Below are 23,620 nucleotides of genomic sequence, written 5' to 3'. Positions count from 1 at the left end.
ACACAGAGAGAGAGATGGACAGTTGAGAACAAGGAGTAGGGAAAGGGGGATGGGAAGCTGAATGTAACTTACTAGGAGGAAGATCCCCCAGCGGCATGAGGAGTCTGCCCCCCTCTTATGGTAGGGGAATAGTTGTCACAGACTAACCTGGCTCTAGCTCCAGTTCAAGAAAGCTGTCTTGAAAGCTGTGTGGCAAAGACAAAAACGACCTAAGATTGTTTTAGAGCAAAACAGTGCAATGTAAATGCCGTGGCTTCCCTTAGACCTCCTCCTTATATAGACCGAGGAGTGCCACATACTTCTGGAAATGAGAACATGAATCTATATACCCCAAGCCCTGGGACTGCCTTCTATGACAGTAATAATTACTACAAATTATATCTACAAACGCTTGCATCCTTCCCCATCCTCGTGGCAACCATGTGAGGAAGGTATTACTCTCATCTCCATTTGCAGTGACTTGCCTGACGTCGCACAGCTAGTAAAGGGTTGATCTGGGATTTGAACCCAGGGGCAGTCTGCTCCACTGGGCCATGCTGCTTCTCTAAATCATCTCTTGAGACCCTTCTCTGCTCTAAACTCCATGATCCTATCATTGTATCCTTTCCTCCACCTCTACCCACAGTAGGGCCAGAACATTGCACACACAATGACCAGGAAGAGAAAGGTACCACGAGCATCACTTTGGGCCTCTCTCCCCCTTCTGCTTACCTAGTGCCTCTAAGGAGCCTGGCCTCAGCGTCAAGGACAAAAATGTGGAGACGGGCCAAACCATTTCTTCCTGATTTTTCTCATTTGATTAGACTGGAAGTGTATTTACCTCTTGAACATGTCTAACAATGAGGGGCTCTCCAGGATGGACAGACAGATCATTGACCAAAATGAAATTTGTGCCTTATTTGTGGGTTTCAACAAGTTCCTCCCCTTCCTGGGGAGGTCATTTCCTAGGGGACCAGCCATGGTGGATTGTAGTGATCTGCCAGGCTTGGGCTCCCTCCTGGGCAGAGCCTACCTGCTTATCGTCTGGAGAAGAGCATCCTCTGCCCAGGCAGACAGTATCCACCTGGGTCCTTCACTTCCCCAGCTGGTCTGCACAGCTCAGGGCATTTCTTTGATGGTGGTTTCTTAATGGTCAGTGAGAACTAGAGTAGCAGATGTCCCTCCTGGAAAGTCTTGGGCGAGCTGCATACACTCCCTGGCTTTATTTCATAGCTTTGAGTGGGAACCTCAGCTTTTAACCCTCAGGAGGCTGAGTCCTTCAGGAGGGAGTTTGGGCGGTCAATCTTCAACCTCAGGTGTGGCCTCAGGGTTGTACGACGCAGCCTTAAAGCTGTAGAGGTGGGCAGACTTCATCATGCTTTTCCATTTAAAAATGAACCAGAGTGCTTTATCATGTGCCTCAATGTCAGTGCTCATGTCTTACAAAGCATTCAATAATTCAGAACAAAATTTCAAGAAAGAACAGAGAGCACAGTTACCTGCCGCACTCTCCACTCCTGTTATCACCTTCGCTGGTTCACTCGTTGTGGCTGCAGACATTCAGCCAGTACCACGTGTCGGGCAGGTTGCTGGGTGGTGTTGGGTGCCAGAGATTCAGTGGTGAGCAAGTGACACACGGCACCTGTCACGTGGAGGTTACAGTCTCCGGGGAGCAATGGCAGTGGCACTGACAGACAATGGCAAGGGTAGGGCTAAAGAAAATGCCAAGTACAGATTTTAATACGTGTGGCCCAAACGAAAAAGACCTAAGATGCTGTTATAGAGCAAAACGGATTATTTACAGGGGTAAAGTGGTCCAGAGAGGTGACACCTCGGAGGAAGGGCTGTTACAACCTGTTCAACAGCCACCTACCCCAGCTTCTGTTGCCGCCTAGGCGAAGGGGAGCTAACACCCTAGGTTTTAAAATTCGTATTACGGGAGCCCCTCCTGAAACCATCGGTCTTTAGTTCTGCCTCCAAGAAACTATGTCTTAAAATATCATTTCTCTCTCAGGCCTAGTTTGCCTGCAGTAGTGTTATCCGCTGACTTACCAGGAGAGGACATCCTGCTTCCCTTCCCTGCTTCCTGATTATCAGGTCATTTAATTTTGTGTCTTTCCTCTGATGTGAAATAAGCCCTTCATCTCCCTCCGCATCCTTTGTTCTTTTTCGAGACCACATTCTCTTCCCTCCTGCCTGGCTGTCTTGTATCAACAGGAAATTCCATTTTCTCCACCACTCAGGTTTTGCCCACCTGGTTCTAGACCACTGTTTAAAAAAAGAATTGGAATCTTAAACAGTCTGCTGCACCAGAACAGGGATTATTTCTTTACAAAGACTCCTTTAATCTACCCCCGTAGTCCATTTCCTGCCCCCAAAGAGAACTAACGTGAGTCTTGCTTCATCTTCATCTAGTCCACGTGTGTTTATTGAGTGCTTGCAACACGCCAGACACTGGGGATAAATGTATTTCTACACACCCATAAAGATCTCCAAGTACACCACATCTGTCTTGAGCTATGTGTTACATTATTTGGCCACCAAAGTGGTCGGGGAGTTCAAACTCAGAGCTTGTGTAAACCTCCCCACTTGGTTCCCAGAGGTCACAGTCTCCCTACAATAACACTTCTTTCTCTACTCTTTCTGAGAAGGCCTGACCCCAGTGCTTGGGAAGAGGACGTGGGGTTAATTCATGGGCTGAGCCCCATGTCCTTTCCTTTCCCACACACGTGTAGCTCGGGCCACACTCCCTCCCCCTCCACCGCGGCCTGTGCTGCTCCTGGGAAGGCATGGTCCCTATAAGATGCCATTTATGATTTCTGCATCACAGACATCCCTCTGGTTGAAATGTCACTGAAGCTTTGCATTTTATACAAACTTCGATCCCTTGACAAGTAAGCCATTCAGCCCTCTCCTCGCGGGGTCCACGTGATTCCCAGCCTGAACTCTCAGCAAGGTTTTCAGATTCCTAGATTTTAAAAGCCATAAATTAGCAAATCATCAACATATCACCAGGAAGGATCATCTGGTAGCCATTCTAGTCAGAAGGAAACACAGGCCCCAATAACTGATCTTCACAGAGATATGAAGAACTGTAGACAGACAGACAGAGTAAATAGGAAGACAAACAGATAATTCAAGTTGACAGGCCATCTTGGAGTGATTAGGCATTCTGGTTTGATTAGCATTAAACTTTTGGGGGAAGAAAAAAAAGTGAGATTGCCCTAATACTTTGGAAAAATGACCCCTCGACTACTTCTGGAATTCAGTACCAAGGGGCAGATACCAGAAGCAAGTGTCGTTAGGTGCTGTATTGTGTAATGTAAAGTGCCAGGTATCCCTTTCCAATGCGAGGGGTCTTGGTGGCTGTGGATGTGGGCACTTCTCTCTTTGCCTCTGCTTTGGATCTTCAGTCCTTTTTAAACTTGAAGCTCTATTTGGAGAGACTTGGGTGCATATTAAATCAATCTCCTGATAATACTAATGGAATGAAGGCTGTCTCCCTCCCCCCCCCACCCCCTCCACACTTTTCTGCTGTCTCTCTTCCCTTCCACACGCTTATCAAAATGTTCCAGCTATTCTGAAAACAAGAATAGAAAGGTAGGTGGGAGATGAACTGTGTACCTTAAAAAATAAAGTCATATTCAGACTTAGACTTTCATTCTCAAATATTCTTTCTTCGTTAAAGAAAAAGAACTCTGAATGTGACTTTTCTAATTATAATCCCTGAAGATTCTTTCTGCTTAACGTCACATTTGATTGGGTGAATGCTTCCTGGGTAGATTCTGAATGTAAAGAACAAACACAACCAGGCAGGTTGTGTTGTTGCCCCGTGGTTTCTGTCTTCCGGCTGTGTCATCCATTCTCATAGAAGTCTTTCCAGAGTCGTGCACAGTGGTTCCCAGTAGATCTGGTGTTCATCCCACTGATGCTGCCATGATACACTGAAAATAAACCAGGAAACTTTCTAACTGGCCAAGTCCGGTGGCTCTTTTTATTAAAAAAAACCTTTAGAGGCTCATGCAACGTGAAACCCATGGAAACTTGATTCTGTACCTCCACGTCTGTTACTGGTATTGGGAAACAATGACCTGCTCCCACCCCCAAAACCACAGGGGCTGCTCCAAATGTGGGTACCACTTGTCAGTAAAAACAATCTTATCTCCCCCACTATACCTTCTCAGTAAGGACACATGTTCAGAGATAGATGCGTGCCCATCTTGTGAGAGGTTTTATGGCCTTAGCCACTGACCTCAAAGGCAAATGCCAGCTAGTATATAGAACAGATCTAGGAAAGCTCCTATCCCAACGTATTTGCTCAACTAACAATTATTTGAGCCCTGTTATGGTCCAGGCGCTCTGCTAGGTGCTGTGGTTCAAAGGATGAACAAGAAAATGTGATTCTTGCTCTCTTGGAGCTTATCTGAGACTTGACCAATCAGAGCCATCCAAGGAGCCAGTAGCCGATAAACAGAAGCTGGGTGGTGCTCGCTCCGGCAGCACATATAATAAACAGAAGCTCGATGACAGAGGAGCATCGTCCCCGTGAAATGCTCTTTTGGCAGGAACTTTGTTCAATAAAATAATGAAGGTATAAAAGAATCATGAAGGCTACAGGCATTTTAGAGGGAATGCTCCTGAAAGCAAGTTGATAATTCACATTGTTAAATGTACCCGTTAGAGTAGTTAGGGCAGAGGTAACAGTGGGGTGACTTGTGCATCTAAAAACCTATGGGTCTAACGATGGACCCAGTGAAAGAGGGGTGTGAAAAGATTTGGGAGGTAGGGGAACTGCTGCTGCCACCCTGAGTTCCAATCCTTTCCATATCTGACAAAGTCCTTCTGTGGCATCTTATGCCTTAGCAAGCTCTGGAACTGGTAGAATCCTCCTAGCACTCATGTGTGGAGGCTCCCAGATGGAGGCTTAATGTGTTGGGGTCTACTCAAAGTGGATGGCTAGCAACATATGCTAGCTGGGGCAACACCCTTGGGTGTGGCTGGGGAACGAGGCCAGGATGTGTCAACTTGATTGTTGTTATGGGAGAGTCAATCCCAGCAGCATATGTTCTAGGGCCATGATGCATTATTTACCAGGGGTGTTCAGGAAAGAGGTGGGACTCACTTTGCACATCAAAGCTAGAATACCTCCCCTCTACAAGGGAAAATTAAGGACCATTTCTTTGCCTGGACTCATTCTCCCTCTGTTCCACCTTCATCCCCAAAGGGTGTAGCTGACTTTTGCCTCCATACTCTCTCCACTTGGTGCCTCTGTTCAGAAGCATCATTACCAAGTAGAAACAGGCAAATCTGATTTGATCTGAATAGAGGAAAGTGCTGTTCAGTGCCTGGATTTCTCTGTAAGAGCAGAGAAGCACCTAGGATAGGAAGAAACTGGTCAAAGAAAGATTGGCTTACTTAAAAATGGCCAAAGGTCACCGAGCCCTGCAGTAGTGGATGGATAAAATGCAGAGGAGTGAGGGAGGGTGTTGGGGAGAGACACAAGGAAGAACCGGTGTAATTTGTGAGAAGTGGGGCCATTATGGAATTGCTTACTTAAGAGGCTGTGTGAGTCCTCTTCCAGGAAGGAAGGAAGGAGGAGAAAAAAAAAACAAAATAGTGGTGATAAAACCTGCATACTGGGTTATTGTGAGAATTCATTGAGAAGCTAAAGTTAAAGTAAACAAATGCTACAGTTAGGATTCTTTGGGTATAGGCAACAGAAACTGATTCTTGCTGACTTCAGCAGAAAAGGAATTTTCTTTTTGGGAGGTTAGAGTATCTTATGGCATTCAGAGGAAAGCTGAAGATCCCGGAAAGGACAGAGATTAGCTAGAAAAGCAGCCCTAGGATCCAACAGGCAGCAATTCAGAGAAAGTCCTTACAGGGTTTCACCATCAGGATCAGTCAGTTCCCACCGTTAACTTAGCGTCCCTTCATTTAAGATTGAAAAGCTCTGGTTGGCCTAGTTTGGGCAGGGAACCATGGTTAAAGGTCCCAAGACTACATCGGATTGGGGACGGGTGGTTCCCCAAATTAAAAATGAGGTGCTATTCTTTAGGTTGGACAGAGCCCGTGCTCCAGATGAGGGGCGGCTTCTTAATTACGTGCACAAGCAGCAGAAACAGGGCTTATCTGCATGTCCTCTTCTCACACCTCTCCCCCATCCTTTCCCCAGGCCAAGGTTTAGGTTTTTGCTTAATCTTATCACGGACGCCATTGTAGACAACCAGAGCGCTGGGCCCTCACCGTGGTCCTGATCAATGCATTTTTCTTTGCAAGTACTTTGAAGACATTGTCAAAAAAAAAAAAAAAAAAGTTGTGTGTGTGTATATATGTGTGTGTGTCCAAAACATATCTAGCACCTAATTTTACGAATCTGTACATTTAGGTAACTGCAGTCTCTTCCTATAGCCAAATCCAATGAGGAAAGATCAAAAATTAATTAATTTATAAACCCTAAACTCTCTTTGACATCATTTAAAAATTTAAACTATTTTAATTTTTCCCAAAAAATGAGGTGCTGTTGAAAGGAGGGTACATGCTGGACTGGTAAATACAGCCAACGTCTCCTGCTCTGAGGTTCTCAGTATTTATTTTTAAGACTTGGACTGAGGTTCCTTTTAGGCAACAAGCTACAAAAGGTGTGTGATCATTCCTCGTGCCTGGCGTGGTTATGGAGGTCTAATTGTGACTTGGGATGGTGGAGGTGCAGATACAGATCCCTCTGTGTGGTTTAGGTCCTGACTGTCTGCCTAGGATGAGATACACTCTCTTCATGCAGAAAGCTCTGGTCTTGTCGGGACGTCCCAGTGTTCTCTGTTGGGGCTATCAGTAGTCTGTCCTCTGACCTTGGGGCTCTGTTTTACAGAGGTGCCTTTGCCGCACTGTTGGGATCTATTTGCTCAGCTCTGCCCCCATTTAGGGCAACAGCTAAACAGCCTGTCTCCTCCAGCATAGCTCTGTTGACAGCTGGATGAGATGATTACTTTATCCTCTTCCTCACTAGGAGGGAAAAGACATCTTCTTCCTTTGCAGTTAGCAAGGTACTAGATGTGGGCCCTGGGTAGACAATTATCTCCGAACCTCCTTGGTTTTGTTTCCGTTGTTGTTGTTGGCTTGCTTTTGTTTTTTCACCTGTTTTAACAGGAAGTAGTTAAAACCAGGGTTTGGGATCATGAGCTCCATAGACGCTCACAATTGTTTTGTTTTCATTTTTGTCCTCTTTACATGGACTGTCCTCTCACAAACGAGACACGGTGGTAGATCGGAGGTGGCAGAATCAGCCAATGATCTGCAGGCTTGCAGTTAACTAACTAAAATTTCTTCTACACTTCCTATGACATAGGGTGTCCAAGCCAGGCACACTTCGCCAACTATTCCACTGGTCACTAGACAGTTCTTGAAAGCCCAGCAAGTTTTGGGGGTCCTGAGCTAGGCCTCAGGGTGGCATGGAAGCACGGGGCCCACACAGCCTGGAGTTAGCTTTTGTTTGCTGACGACAGTCACCCCACGCGGAAGGCAGTTCCTTTGGGACGGGCGCTTGCTACCAGCGGCAGTGGGGAGGCAGGAGTAGGATTAACCTTCTTCCTTTGGGCAGTGGGGTCATGAGCCTTAAAGGGAAAACCTGGGTAACTGTTGCTCTAAAGGTCCTTCCCCAAATCGGGGGAAGCTGCCTGATGAAGCAGCCACAAAAAGCACTACCAGGTGAGACAGAACGTAAAGCCCAGAACCTTCCTGAATCTCAGCTTGCATGAGAGACAGAGTCTTGGAGAGAGCGTTATGTAGACCCTGAATGGCTTCAGTTCAACCTAGGAGGGGCAGCGTGAACTTTGAGGACGGACCACTGTGTGATTTGGGTCGTGGGGTCTTTTGTCACCCCTGCCCTGCTTTCTATGTGATAAAATGCTGTTGAATTCCGCTGACAGGTCCTTCTTAAAATGCATTCCCATCAGATACAATTTCCAATAGTGGGAGGCGCTGGGAGTGAGAGGTAGGACGGGGAAAGCATGATTAGAAGGCTCGGCAGAGGGACAGACAAGATTCTAGCATATGTATTTGATATAAATATTATAGTTTTACAGAGGCATCTAGATCAATATATGCCACATTTCATCTACCTCTTTGACAAAGTGAGCGCAATGTATTCAGGGAAAGCTGTATAGGATTTTCAATTTACTCTGTATGATTTATTGTGACAGGATAGCTATGGGTTTTTTAAGTTCTTTATACTTGTTCCAGTAAAGATGGATATAGTATCTTTAAAAATAAACAGCCCAGAGCTGTGCATTTTACATTGTCTTCCTAGAGTGAGGCTCAGCTAAAGAGAGATCTGAGACCTCCCTGCCCTCGTGGGACGTGATGCAGTCGAATTTGCCTCAGTCCTCACTCTTCAGCTTTCTTTTTTTTGGCGGGGGGGAGGGGAGTAAACAGGGGACCGAATTAAGAAGCTATTGCAGATGTCTAGAGAAGATGGGATGGCATGGATTAGGGTGGGGACAGAGAACTGGAACGCCGAGAGAGGATTCAGCAGCATCTGTGGGTGCAGCCCCGTCAGTCTGCGCCTCTTCATTTTCTAGTGACTGGCCCCGGGTCACACAGGACAACCCCCCACCCCCCACCCCCCGCCCCAGCCTCCTGGTTCCTAGCCCAGGCTCCTTTCAGGGGCACCAGCTGCTTCAGTTTAGAAGACATCAAACCGAGGGGGTAGGTCTGCCCATGCTCTGGCATTCACCTTGCACTGATCTCTGAACCTCTGTTTCCATATCAAAATAATGCAGGTACTAGACTAAACATACACCAAGGGCCGTCCTGATACTAAGAAAAACGTGAGAACGTGGAAGGAAGCCTATCATTGGCACTTTTTCAAAGGCCACTGGCTTTAAGAAACATTACCGGAGTCTCTTTAAAAGTGTGTAGATATTCTCATTGAGCTACACTCCACCTCAGTGGATCTCTGGATGCCTCATTTGCTGGAACCTTGGGAAGCTTTGTCTGGGAGACCCCACTCTGTCCTCTTATGCCTCCTGCTATAAGTCAGGTCCCCTGAGTGATCCATTCTCAAAGACACCAGTGGAATTGAGTTCTGAAACTGAAGTTCCAACTCAACTGGGGCATTCTGGCATCCCTGGCCCATCTCCAAGAAAGGTGTAGACAGAATGAGGATACTGTGCAGGGCTTCCTTCTGGCAGTGGAGATGGTTAATAATGGGAGGGGCACACCAGTGTGTATTTAGTGAAGACGTAGCCATGAAATAAGCAGCTGGCAGCTTTCTGGGGAAGCTGATAGAGTTTGTAATAGTCAAGCGTTATTCTTATTCTGATTAAGTCACACTCAGCCCCCTTGATGCCAAGCCTGCTCCATGGTACACTAGTGTTACCCACTCCTAATCCGATCCATCCCATGATTCTGGCCCTTACCCAGACCAGGCGTGCTTGCTTACGCTGGATGAGTAAACTCCTTCCCGCAGAATGCCATCGGCTACTATTTTGGTGTTTAAGATGGTTCCTCACGTATCTGAGTTGGATCTTTTAATCCAAGCCATTAAAATTAGTTTATCCCAAGAAAGAGTTGTTCACAGGACTTGAGAAAACTTTAAAAACCAGAAAGACCATCACATCAGGAATGGTTAAGGATTTAGGTTTGTTGGCCGTCTTCACACACTTGAGTGGCCAGGCCCTGTAGACACCCATCATTAAGATTGCTGGTAGTCTAAAAACGTTCAAGTCCAGAGCCGCAGATGGGAAGAACGTTAGAGCCCTTCATAGCTAACTTTCCTAAATATTCTCTGTTGTCAGTGAATCTTTTAGCTTTTTGTTGTCTTCTGGAACCTTGGGCTGGACATGGCATAAAATGTCTAAAATGGACATTTATATCCCCTTGCAGCCCTTTGTCTTGCCAAATTGGGTGGCTTCAGTTCAAAACTTGGTCTAGAGTTTGTTGTCACTCAGCCTTTGCTGTCTTGAGCTCGCTGGCCTGGCTGATTAGACGCAGCTAGAATCCCGTGATACCACAAAGTGGTGATGCTTTAAGTCAGGGCCTCTCTCCTGGCCCAGGGAGGACCCTCCGACGTCTCCTCCACCATGTGTCCGAGAGGACCTTTTGTTGGCCCAGCCCTGTCTGTCGTGAAGGAGCGGAAGCTGAAATACCCAAACCTCTGCTCTCTCCATTTCATCACCTTTGTCTTTGTGAGAGTTAGAGGCTGACACCTGGATCATATGCTGGGCAAGTCACTTTACCTGCTGTGGGACGTCAGGCACATGACTTAAGGAAATTGAGGTTCAGAGAGGTTATTTGAAAAGATACAGATAGTAGCAACAGGGTTGTTTGAGGATCAGGTGAGAGAGACTCCAGGAGCCATAGAGCACTTCATATCTGTTACATCCTGATTTACAGATATCACATGAATCCTACCATTTAATCATTCTTAAAATGGCCCAGACTCTTTACTAGGCCCTTTCCATGTATTATCTGTTTAAACAAATCCTCAAGATAACCTCATGAATCAGGTACTAGCTCCAGCCCCTCAGAGACTCTGACATTATAGTTGTAAGATGCAGAATTGGTACCTTGTCCAAGACTATTTGGTTATTTAGTGTCTGAGCTGAGCTACCCCAGGGCTATCAAAGTATGAATCTCACATGGTAGATTTGTAGGTGTCAAGGAACCCGACAGAGAGAATTTTAGATGAAGATCTTTTTGGCATTTCTCAAATCATGCACCGTGAACAGCCATCACTCTGCTTCCAAGGAGGGTACACCCTGCTCTCAATCTTAGAGTATTTTCAATTATATTTTCAATCACTGAAGATGTGAGAAATTCTGCTTCTCTTCTCCCAGCAATAACAGCTTTCTTCAAACTATTGCCCATGGAATTTTCAAAAGTCCTGAAAATATTTCTGGAAAATAACATTTCCCGTTTCACCATCCATCCCTTGCACTCCTGCAGGGCCCCTAGTGATCCCTCAGATACGGGCTGGTGGGAGCAGATCTTCTAATGCAGATGCTAATTTAGAGAGGCAGCTTCTCTCCATCCATCTCTTCTAACTGCGTTCAAACATTTTCAATATGTGGGCTCCTTGATAGCTTCCACTGTACGGAAAACAAAATGGAGGGAAATGATTATTGGCACAAAAGGAGGAAGCCGTAAATCTTCAAATCAGATAGAGGACAGATTGGAACAATATGGGTTCTCCAAGGTTGCCATGATAGTGTACTTAATAACTCTTCTTGGGCAAAAAGGCAGTCTGCTTTCAATCACTCTCGCTTTTTCTGAGCAAAAATAGCAGTTATGTTGAAGGAAGATTTTTTTCTTCCTTTTTGATAAAGACTGCTCTCCACCTCAGAAATCACGCTGTAGCTTAAAGATATATATTTTCAATTGTCTGGAATGGTATTGGACAGCTAGCACCAAATTAGAAAAGTCAATCCTTTTTTTCTCCCCTCTCCTGCCAACATTTGTCTACTTCTTAAGAGAAGTGAAAGCTAATTAAAGGCTTAAGGGATAATATTGATTGCATTAGAATATATTTTATGTGTACCCAGCACATTTTCAACTAAGAGAACCCTGTCTCTTTCTAAGGCTGAATAAATCAGCTGGCTGAATCTTTGATTCAAGGGTAAGAGGGTGGACTCATCTCCTTCCCCTCTGCTTCCCACACATCTGTCCTGGAGATGGATGAGCTCAGAGGAGGAAAAGGGAATGCTGGCAGATGTTCATTCAGTTCTTTGCATACAGGATAGGAAGGTTGAATGTTCTGGCATTTCCCTGGACCTATCATTGATTTGAGTCTAGCTCTGAATGATAACCAGGCTTATGCTGGTATAGAACTTTGAGCTCTGCAATGCCTGGTGCAGGCGGCTGGATGGGTAGTATTAACCTCTCAGCTCCCTCTTCAATTGAGTGGGGATAAGTAGCTTGCCCAGGATCACACACATCCTTGGTGGCAGAGCAGGGAATGAAATCTGGCTTACTTTCGGGAAGAGTTCCAGTCACATATCTGTCCTGCTGAGGTGCCCATACATTGGATTCATGCTGGCCTTGTTCTCCATGACGGAAGTTTGTAAGCAGAAAGCGTTAGAATTGCCCCCCAAAAGCCCCACTGTCATTTGTGGAGAGGTCAGATATCAGGAGGGAGATTCAACCACTTTCTGAACATACTTGGCCAGTTCAGAACCAGAAGTCTTATTCAGAACATGCATACTCGCTTGCAGCCTGTTTTGTCCCATAAATGCACGTTCGCCACAAGAAGCAGTTTAAGATACGACCTGATGAAAATGTTTATAGTCCAGTTGTTCAACTTACGTCGTGTATTCTGACATACATACTGTGTGTTTCAGAAGGAACTTAGTCATACGGGTTTGGGGGCATAAAATTTGAATCAGTGGCCAAGGGACCTCCCTTAACCTAGTAGGTACTGGCTTGAGAACAAAGTGATTATATTAAAACGTCTCTTCTGAGGGAGCCCATTGACATTCCACGATCCCCCCTCCAAGGGCCTCCACTTGCCCGATCGCTAAGTGCAGCACCGTAACGATAACAGTCCATAATGGTGATATTATTAACTGCATCATGCATATTATTGATTTACTCTTTGTTCTGCATCATTATCTTTTCACCAATGAGTTTACTGCATTATTCTCGCACACTTAGTCAAGCACCAAATTACACCGAAAAGGGCAGGCTCTTGTAATGGCATCTAATGGAACATCGCATAAGCAATCATCGCTGCCTTCTCTTAGGAGCCGCCTCCAGCCAATGAGCTTTTCTGCCTTATTGGAATGTGCACAGAGCAATTATGAAGTGCAAGGGGCCTGGCCATTCTAAATTTCCCCGCAAAATTACCGTGCTTCATGCTCACCACCTGCCCGTGCCTCACAGCCCAGCCAGGCAGTCAGCCTCTGTCACTGTCAGCCTGAGGGGCACAGGGATCTGGGCTGAGCCTTTTGCTACAGTCTCTTTAGTAGAAGCCAGGAGGTTTTATCTCCACAGCCAGTCACGGGGCTAACTCTTGCACCAAAGAGCTTCCTCCTGACTAAGCATCACATGTGATAAGTATAAGTGGCCATAGTATAGCCCAGTGTCAAAGTCAGATTGGTCCAGGAGCCCACAGATGTTGGGGAGACTGTTCTTCCTTCCATGGGCTCATCTCCTCAGGGGGAGTTACCATCTCCAGAAACAGAAGTCCAAACCACCCCGAAATAAAAGCAGACAATTCCGTCTTCATCATCCCTTCCTAGCTTTTCTCCCCATCCTGAGGTAAATTCCTTTGTTTCTCGTAGAAATCGCAGGCACCCTAAGGAAGCAGCTGCCTGGGGATGCACAGCCTGCCTGCGGCACGATCTCAGATTCCATAGGTGTCCCACCCCCATTTAGCCCTGAGTAATGCTCACTTACTGTAAAGTGTTACATGCCCCCGTTGTCAGAGGAGTTATGGCGGAAAAGTGCAAAATTTCCTTTTTAGTGCTTACGGCCAGCAGAGCCCATAATGTGTCAAGCTGCACATTAGCCACCCTGATAAAAGTCCGCTTTCTTACACACAAAATCATCATTTCAACAAGATTTGTTATCTCATTACCTGATAAGCTCTGTGTCATAAACCAAGACTCATTCGGTAAATCTCCCGGGAGGACGCTTTGTGGGCAGAAAGGGAGAGATATGAATCCGCAAGGGACTTGATAATGCAGCGTTTAAGCTCAAGCATAATGTCACTTATTGTTAAATGCATAAAACCACTTGGCCGAACGGCTGGGCTTTTAATAGGATTTTGTGCAGCATCAGGTGAGAAGCCATATGGTCTTCTGTCAAAGAGTCTCTGAGCACCTTCCAGCCCCGCTGCTTTGCCTCACTGCCCTCTGGGGAGGGGAGCTGGGCTTTACTGAGCCTCCTTGGGGGGAGACGAATGCTTCCCTGCAGCTGTGCGCTGCTTCTGTCTAGCCGCGGGTGGGTGCCGGGGCATCGCTGGGCTGGCCTCATCTAACTGGCCTCTCCCATGCAGGCACATTGTGGTCTGTGGACACATCACGCTGGAGAGCGTTTCCAACTTCCTGAAGGACTTTCTACACAAGGACCGGGATGATGTCAACGTGGAGATTGTCTTTCTTCACAAGTAAGAGGCCCCTGCTGTTTCTAGACCCTCCACCCAACCAGGCACCTCTAGGGGGACTCCTCAAGTGTCTGGAGGAGGGGTGATGTGAGGGCGGCATTCGGGGGGCAGGGCAGAGTTGAATCAGCCACGATCCCTGCTGGGCTCATTGGAGAGGGTGTTCTGAAACCGATGGAAAGGAAGCAACGCACTCGTTCAGTGACTAAGAGCAGTATCTGTCTCTGTGGAAGCAATTCTGGCAAGTAACAGTGGGGTTCATTATGGGTCAAACACGTCAGTACTGTCCCCTCAGCTGTCTGGATCTATGTGATCCAGGTGTGTCCACAGTGTCTGGTGTGGATGATTAGCTGTATGGTGTAGATTCTTTATGAGTGCAGGACTGGCATAGTGACCAAGCAAGACAGAGACGTAAGAGGAAGCAGGGTACAGGGTAATAGCAACAGTAACAACAACAACTGTCGTTCCTAGGAACCTTCGGTGTAGGACACAGTGCCGGTCACCACAGCCTCTCCTGAAATCAACAGAGGGAGTAAGAGTACATGCTTGACTCAGAGTTCAGTCTGAATCCTGACTCAACCAAGTACTGAACAAGTTCACCTCCCTGAGCCTCAGTTTCCACATCCATAAGATGGGGAGATCACAATGGTTTCTTGGGCTATTTTGAGAATGAAAAGAAGTAATCCATTCCAAGTATACAGAGCAGAATCAGGCACACAGTAAGTGCTCAATAAATGTTAGCTGTTATCATGAGAGAGAAAATACATTAGGCTGCCCAATGTACTTAGGAGGTAGGTCTTATCAAGTTTGTTTTACAGGTGAGGAAAGCAAGTTCTTTGCCTGATCCCCTTTTAGGTAAAAGGTAGTCCATAACAGGGATGGAGAGTTGGGGGACACAGGCATGTTGACGTGGGTGGCACCCTCTTCTTTTATGGAGATGGGGCTATCAAGGGGGCCAGTCTTAGCCCCATGTTGCCAAGGGACAAAGCTCACATGTTGGTGTTGGCTCCATGTGGGGTTGACCACCCAGGACTCAGTCCTGCTCTGAGATCCCACTGAGGTTGACTTTCCTGTAGCTATCCGGTGCATCTCCTTCCTTTCGGCATTTGTGAATATGAAACTGACCATGTCTGAGCACCAGCATTTTTCCTCTTAGCACTGACTTATCCAAGTTCTGAAAAGACCAGCCAGGCCACGGGCACAGGAGCAGAACCCACAGATCCAATTAACTGCTTAGCCACCGATGGCCAGCTGTGGGGCCCATCCTCTGCTGAGCATCTGGAAGGTTCAAGCATTTGTATAGGTTCTGCCCTCATCTTGGTTTGGCATGTCAAGATGAGCACATGTGCAGCAATTGGAGCACAACACGGATCCTCTAGTAACGGACTGATGTCAGTTTAATCAAGTGGCAGAATCACACGGGGCATCTGTATCGGGGAGAGACCACCACTCCTTGTATTTCCAGGGCAGGCAGGCTTCCTGAAGGAGGACTGACTTGTCATGGATCTGGAGGACTGGTTGAATTTGCACAGGCAGCTGCTCTTCTCTCACCCACTGCCTTAGTCTGAATCAACAGGCTGGCTGTTACTGCTTCAATTGCTAGGACCCCAGCATCTATCAGTGTCAGCCTTGTCGTCCATGGCCCAGTTAATTAACCTCTCAAAGCTTTGGGTTAATAACATACCTTCCTGTAGAGTTGTTTTTGAGGTTTAAATGAGTTAATACTTGTCAAGTGCTTAGGATGGTAGCTGCCACATAGTAAATGCTCAAGAACATTAGCGGTTGTTATCATTACTGAGTACTACATAAATGTTAGGCAAGGGTTGATTAACTCAGTCCTTGGCACCTAGTAGGTTCTTGGCACCTAGTAGGCACAGTAGCTAACAGAGAGTAGGTATTTTTCATCTCTGCAGAAATAATAAATGAATGAACAGGTCAACCAGTGTTTTAATCGTTGCCCTGCAACGGGAAAGATGGCGGTGTAGCTCAGCACCAAGAATGATGAATGGTGTACACATGCTGAATCAAGAGCGATACTGAGAGTGGATTAGCTCTGTGTATGGCTGCTCAGAAGTGACGTTTTTTTGATCCAGGCCCTGGGGAGTGAAAAGTCCATGAGGTGGAGAAGCAGGGAAAAGGCTTTTGATGGAAGGAGCGGCAGGAGGCCCTGCCAGGAAGACTTTTGGCTAATCCCTGATGTCACAGCCTCAGCTTCTCCATTCATAAAATAGGGATTCCATTCATCATGAAGTTGAAGACATTTTGCCCCATAGGCCTCAGACTCTGTAAAGGTTATGAACCTCTCCATTTTAACTTCGTACTGGTTTTGGTTTTCAGTTGGGCTGGGGTTTTACTTCTCTTGAGTGTGAGCCTCTTATTTATGGCCAGAAAGGGGCTGCTTTGAAGGTGAAAACCTTTTTCCCATGTCTCTCTCTGTGAAAATTGGAGGGAAGGGAGGTCATGGAGGCTGAATACCTGAGTCTGTTATATTAATGGCTGCTTTTTCTCTCCCTGCCCAGCATTTCCCCTAACCTGGAGCTTGAAGCTCTGTTCAAACGACATTTTACTCAGGTGGAATTTTATCAGGGTTCAGTCCTCAATCCACACGATCTTGCGAGAGTCAAGGTAAGAAGGAAGAAGTGACTTCTGCTTTTACTCCATCTGGGGGGGTGTGACTCTGTGGTGAAGGGACATGCGTCCCAGGGTGGCCAAGAGTCACCTCCATACCCCTAATGAGATAAATCAGATACTACCAACCTTGGTATCACCCTTGCACTGGTCCCAGGACTTTGTTCTGCCGGCACACGGTGGACCACCTGTAAGCATTCCACATGTGGACTTGTTGTACATAACATGCTAGACATCGCTGGTTGCCTCAATATTAGCACTGCTAAAGGAAGTAGACCAGTTGTATGGACTCAATATATAACATAACGATCAAGTAATTCCCATTTTGAATACTTAAATTGGACTCAGTGTAGCTCTGAAATCTGTTATTTACATCAGAAAGAAACATTGAGGATACACTATAAAATAAAGTTTACCCAAGCCGTAACACATTTTGAGCTTCCTTTTTTCCTCACCAAGGACTAAAGGTGCAAAACTAAACACTCAGGTATCTGATAGCACTTGGTAATGGGCTAATCTTTCTTTCTAGAACCTACTAAGTTAGAACCTTCTTATAAAGCACACCTAAGGCTTATAAGGGAAAGGGATACAGCAGAATGGCATCTGCTACTTTACCCATTTCACATAGATTTTGTAAGCACGTTCAATATTTGCACGCCAGTGGAGATAGATTAATATTTTGAATCCACTGACATCTAAATGCTTACTGTGGTCACCACATAATGCAGTAAATAATGTAATTGGCAAACGTGAATAAGCCAAAAGGATTTGGGTAAATTCTTTACTTTATGAAAGAAGGAAAACTAGAGACAATTTGTGACATACCATGGAGGAAACCATGGCTTCCCACCAAATGCAAGAATGGTCTGTTATAAGTACAACATCCCAAGTAGGACAGACCTCAGCCAGAATGGGAACTCTTATGCTTACAGAGTCCTGTTAATATTATCCAGACCTGATCCGAGTTATGTCTAATGTGGAATCTTATGGGAACTTGGGGAAAATAGTTACTGTCCGTGGACCTGATTTAGATGCAAGCAGTTCTTTGCACAACTCCTCATCCCCTCAAAGGAATAAGTCTCTGTTGGCACATGTTTCGATAAGGCAGTAGGTTGTATTTCGAGGTCATCTGTAACATCATTTCATACACGTAGATTCGTTGTCTTTTGAATATCTGAATGCTTATTGGATACTAAACAGTACTGAGCTGTTGTCTGAGTTAGGGCTCTCATTTCCTCTTATTTCACGGTTAAGATGTGAAAAAAGGTTAGGTGAAGGACTTTGGACTCTACATTTCTGAATCCCCAATGACTCAGTTAACTGGGTAGCCTGAGAGAAGAGGTTTAGCCCCCCTAACGCCATTTCCTGACTGGAAAAGTTAGAATGATGGTGCAGATGGTGGGGAAAGGAGGTGGAGAGGGGATCGAAAGGCTTACTTTATTGTTATCTCAAGAAATCCAGAAAGCTTACGTGTAAAAGGCTATGCAGAATGAGAAGTGTAGTTACCAAGGTACACATTGTCCCCTCCAACGGCAACAAGATGAAATGTTTATATCATAACAAGAACTTGCAACCTACACTTTTGACAAAAACTGTAATCTCTCAGAATTACTGCTTTTTTCTTTCCTTGCAAAGCACCAGGTTCCCCCAGAGCCATCAACAGAGAGAGACTGCAACCAAGCATGGCTATTTATATGTTCGTGTTGTGTGATTTTCCTTTTGGTGTCTTAGATAGAGTCAGCAGATGCGTGCCTCATCCTTGCCAATAAGTACTGCGCAGACCCCGACGCTGAAGATGCCTCCAACATCATGCGGTAAGCTCGGGGAGGCGGGAAGGCTCTGGGCTGGGTACTGTCTGGCCACTCACTATCCTGTTGGGTCCTCTGCAGAGCACTGTCTCTGTGGGACCTTCTTTCCTCATTAGCCACCCTACAACTAGCCATCTGCATAGGCCTAAGGCAGGGTGGGGAACTGAGGCTGTGGTGGGTACAGAGGGTAATGACACAAGGCCTCATTAACTGAAAGCTCATCCTTAAAAGATAGGAGCTCTGGGCTTCCCTGGTGGCGCAGTGGTTGAGAGTCCGCCTGCCGATGCAGGGGATGCGGGTTCGTGCCCCGGTCCGGGACGATCTCACATGCCGCGGAGCGGCTGGGCCCGTGAGCCATGGCCGCTGAGCCTGCGCGTCCGGAGCCTGTGCTCCGCAACGGTAGAGGCCACAACAGTGAGAGGCCCGTGTACCGCAAAGAAAAAAAAAAGATAGGGGCTCTGGGACTCACAGCCAGCCTTGGGGTGGAGGACTAGCGAAGGAAAGATAGATTTCATTGGGAGCAGGCCTGAACTAAGGTACCATGTTCCCTGAGGGGGAGTGGGCCTGGGAAATCTGAACTGTAAACGATTTGGCTCCCGGGAGACAGTTTGGAATAGCTGGAGATGTTCTTGTTTGTCATAGTTAGGGGACGGTGCTGCTCATGTCTGCTGGGTAGAGGCCGGAGTTACTGCTCAACATCCTACAGTACACAGGACTGCCCCCCACAGCAGAGAATTAGCCGGCCCCGAATGTCAATAGTGCCAAGGTTGAGGAACCCCAGGTTAGAGCTTTCCGAGTGTGTCTGTGGCACACATAGATGAATATTTCCCACAAAGAGGGGATTGTTAACCAATCAGCTTGTTTCGACCAGTTTCCCCAAATGAAATAGTTTGTTTTTGTTTTAATTACTTTATTTATTTATTTTGGGCTGCGTTGGGTCTTCGTTGCTGCGCGCGGGCTTTCTCTAGTTGCGGCGAGCAGGGGCTACTCTTCGTTGCGGTGCGCGGGCTTCTCACTGCAGTGGCTTCTCTTGTCACGGAGCACGGGCTCTAGGCGCGTGGGCTCAGTAGTTGTGGTGCGCGGGCTCAGTTACTCCGCGGCATGTGGGATCTTCCTGGACCAGGGTTCGAACCCGTGTCCCCTGCCTTGGCAGGCAGATTCCCAACCACTGTACCACCAGGGAAGTCCCCTGAAATAGTTTTCTTCCCTGACTGCCTCCTTAGTGCTTTGAATACTAATACAAATTTCTAAGATAATGTTCTAGAGAGACTTTCTCAAACCTATTTGACTACAGGCCCCCTCCCCCTCCTTTTTTTTTTTTTTATTTTTTTTTTTTACAGAACATCTCCTGGCAGGGCTGGGGGAGGTGGGGGGGGGGGTCGCTCTTTGGAAAACACTGCCCAGCGCCTTTCTCGTAAACGCGCAGGGCCCACCTGAGGCCGTTCTCTGGCCAACTCCTGCTGCTTATTCTGTTCTTATTTCAGGAGAAAACTGTTCCATTTTTGTTCTTTGTATAGACCCATATTCCAGACATCTTGGGACTATGAAATGACTACAAAGTTAAGATATTTTGCTCCACTTAGTGAAAACCCTTTTGGATTCTTCTCTCCTGCAGCATAAATTGCAGGAGGAGGAGGTAATAAAGAGAACCTTCTGGAGAAGAGATGAACCAAGAGGAAACATTTCACTCCCACTAGATTCCCAGGAACTCTTGCCTAACTGCAAACAGCTATACTTTGGGTCTAGACCAAGATTCCCCTCTCCCTACAGCTTGGTTTACTGTGTCCTGTGAATTTACCTGAGACAGAGGGTAGGGAAGTTGCCTTTGCACCATTACAATGCTCGCATCTCCTTCGCTTTGCTTTCGCTCAGTAGCCCCAGGTGACATGAGCTTTCCCGTCAGTGAGGGGGCAGAATTCCTCTGAAGCACATCCTCCACTCAGCACCTGGTCCTTGCGTCTGGCAAGCAACATCTGGCACAATGTTCTCTCCTCACTTTTCTTCAGCAGTATGCCTAGTGCAGTCATCTTAAGAGAGTTGATGCATGGACTCCTGTAAGCACTGGGCTTGCCAGGCCGCAGGGAGTTGGTGGAATGGGGACCTGCTTCCACACCTGAGCCTGTCCCCTAACTAGTCACAGCCCCAGCTTAGGGTGCATCAGTTGGCCCTTTCCTTGAACTAGGATTTGTGTCCTTCACGTTTTTTTGTGTCATTTGAAGTGAGAAAAATGTAGGTTTTCGGGAACATTATTTTCAAAATTTCAAATGGAAAACCAAAAGAAGAGGAAGCTTAATGTTTTACCCCACAGAGAAATTTAGGGCTGGCACTGCCTTTTTTTTTTTAAGTGAATAGTTGAAATGATAATAGCTTTGAGGTGGGCATTTCTCTTAATCACAATATTTTACTTAAGCCCTGACTACAGTAGGGTTAATATGAAGACATACAGGGTATCTGGGTGATTGGCATGATGCCATGGCATAAAAATGACTGAAAAAGGTAGTAGCAGAAATGTGATTCAGCCATTCGTTAACGGAATCAGAACTAAGGCCCAGGGAGCAAAAGGAAATGGGAAGCTCAGGGTTAAAAGAAGGGATCTGTCTTTCCCTTATTTGTATAATCCTCCTTTCCCCTTAGTTTAATGAGACCAATCTGCCCGTTTTGAAATTAAAATGTCAAAGATCCATTTGAAATGAGCTAATGCAGAAAACTGGCTGATGCTGTGAACTGAATTCCAAGGGCTGACAGAGGCTCAAAGTCCTTGAATTACAAGCATGGGCCAACACAACACTTTTTCAAAAATAAAATGAAATCCTTCAAGTGCAAAAGCCCAAAAGGGTGAATTTGTGCAGGGAGAGGCTTCCGCGTGATCCATTTCCTAAATTCCCAAGTGGCAGCTTTTCAGACAAAACTGCTCCCCGGCTGCCTCCTCTCCATCTTTGCACGAAAAGGGATGAAGCATAGGGCATTTCCTGGTGGGAAGTTGTGGGGTGGTCATGACCAGTGCACTCGCATTTCCGATGAGGCTTAGGAGGTGGGCCTTTCTGTGGAATCCCAGTCTTTAGCCTTCCTTGTCACAGAAGGAAATGTACAATGTCATCTCTGACAGAGTGGGTAATGACAAAAACCATAACTTGCATGTGGAGAGAGCTTTTAATGATTTCAAAGCATTTTCACATCTGGTTTTTCATGTGCTGCTCATACCAAGCCTGTGAAATACATAAAGCAGGTACCGTTGCCCCCAATGTCCAGATGAGGAAACAGTCACGGAGAGTCCAGGGATTTCCTGAAGGTCACTCAGTTTGTTAGTGCAGCAGCTGGGACTGGAATGCAGGTGTTTCTGTTCCTCTCCTCCCGGCCCCTCCCCTTGCAGCACAGTGATTGTTGTGGGGAACAGGAGGGAGGGTTAGAGTAGTAGGGGCTGGCGGTAGTTAATACTAAGTAGGGACTGAGAGCAGTTTGGGGGAATTTTCCACCAGCCCATGACCTCCCCGAGGCCTTGACACTTAACTGTAACCGGCATCAAAGTCATTGTTTAGATGCTGTTAGCTATCACAGGCTGAGTCATGTGATACGATAGGCCCGTCCTAAGAGCCCTGCTCAGAAATCATTTGTGTGACAGTGGCCATGTGTGCGTGACAATTAGAATCATTTGTCAGGCTGCTTGTATGATTTGTCACATTGTCTCATGTTGTTAACTTGGAGAATTGGACTCAGAGCAAATCGTTTCCGGGCTCCTCCCTAGGGTATGTGAGATGGCAAACCTCTGTTGGCCCCGTGAGTTGAGCTTGTTTTATTTAGAGGCCCATGCGGGCAATAAGCCCGTGACCGCTGCTCCAGAACCCCCATGCCCGGTACACACATGCCATCCCCGAGACACCACGGGACCTCTCTCTTCTTTTATGCCTAGGACATGGCCTGTGGCCCTTAGTGATTTCCTTTTCGCACGACCACGGGGTATGGTAGTGGAAACACAGTGTAACTTGGCCCAGTGGCTGCACCCTCTCTGAAGGTCCAGGCTGCTGGCCCTACATTCACTCCATTTGGATGTAATCAAATTAATCTTCCCCTCAGACTCCAAGGGTGAGGCGCACCCTGGCTCAGCTTTTGTTCTTTTCTTTTTCAGAGTCATCTCCATAAAGAACTACCACCCGAAGATAAGAATAATCACTCAGATGCTGCAGTATCATAACAAGGTAGGGCAGTGAGAGCCTGTCGCAGGCTCAGCGATGCACACGGGGGTCCAGGCTCTTCCCTTCCCAGACAGCCACACACGCATGTGCATACGTGCACGAGCACACACACCAATGCAATCCAAAGGCCTGGGTAAAGAGGAGTGGTGGGTAAAAACCTCCCTGGGACGTTTCTTCAGTCCAGACACCTCGTTTGCAGTTGGGCGCTGGAGGGAAACTCCTTCACGTATTGACTCATTTGTTCAGGAAGCATCTGTTGGTTCCCTAGGTTCAGAAATACTGATGTGTCTTTAGATCCCATTCCAACAACTTCGAATTCTTATGTGCCACACTCATTTCTTCCATGGGTATTTATTGAGTACTACTGTGTGGTCAACACGGGGCCTCACCCACACCCCCCCCAGTCCCGGTGGAAATAGTGAAGCCCTGTTCTGTGCCCTCAGGGATTTTGCAGTCAAGGTGTAGAGTGTCCCAGGCAAGTGAGCACTTTTCTATCTGAGACCAGGTGAACTTGGCGGGACAGACCACGTGCTGGGTGGAGAATGTGGAAAACCGCATCCTGAAATTCAAGATGAGAATTTGCACCGTTGAATTTAGGAAAATAGTTGGCTATCCAGAGATTAAACATAAAGGAATTTTCCTAGTGTTACAGTTTACAGGGAGATCAGGAAGAAAACAAATGTTGGAGTCTATGCTGTTTCCCTTGTGATTATTTCTCCGTAAACCAGAGTCCTGTCTCTCATTCAAAGGCAATGCTCCTTTGCTCGGCCATCAGTAGACTCCCAGGAAAACAGCTTTGGGGGAGGGAAGGTGGCACCTTTCTGTGTTTGACACGGAACCAGTTATGAGAGACCGGAGGCTGCTCAGTACCTGCCATCAGGTGTCCTGTCTGGACAGAATCACTCCCTGCTGGGTTG

General features: G+C 46.7%; 1 protein-coding gene across 8 annotated transcripts in view; it reads left to right on the top strand.

The window, feature by feature from the left end:
- Nucleotides 1–23,620, top strand: part of KCNMA1 (potassium calcium-activated channel subfamily M alpha 1) — a 747,639-nt gene that overhangs the window by 525,549 nt on the left and 198,470 nt on the right. For all 8 annotated transcript variants that reach the window (XM_089897739.1, XM_030764574.2, XM_030764569.2 and 5 more), the window contains exons 10-13: nucleotides 13,973–14,083; nucleotides 16,597–16,702; nucleotides 18,437–18,519; nucleotides 22,637–22,706. In XM_089897739.1, the coding sequence (XP_089753865.1) occupies nucleotides 13,973–14,083; nucleotides 16,597–16,702; nucleotides 18,437–18,519; nucleotides 22,637–22,706 (370 nt within the window). The remainder of the gene's footprint in view (nucleotides 1–13,972; nucleotides 14,084–16,596; nucleotides 16,703–18,436; nucleotides 18,520–22,636; nucleotides 22,707–23,620) is intronic.

Source organism: Delphinapterus leucas, chromosome 16 (assembly GCF_059928025.1).
Source record: "Delphinapterus leucas isolate spDelLeu-1000000601 "Yukka" chromosome 16, BTC_Dleu_Yukka2, whole genome shotgun sequence".
Taxonomy (NCBI): Eukaryota; Metazoa; Chordata; class Mammalia; order Artiodactyla; family Monodontidae; genus Delphinapterus; species Delphinapterus leucas.
Note: the sequence above shows the minus strand (reverse complement) of the source record. Positions and strands in the feature narration are given on the sequence as shown.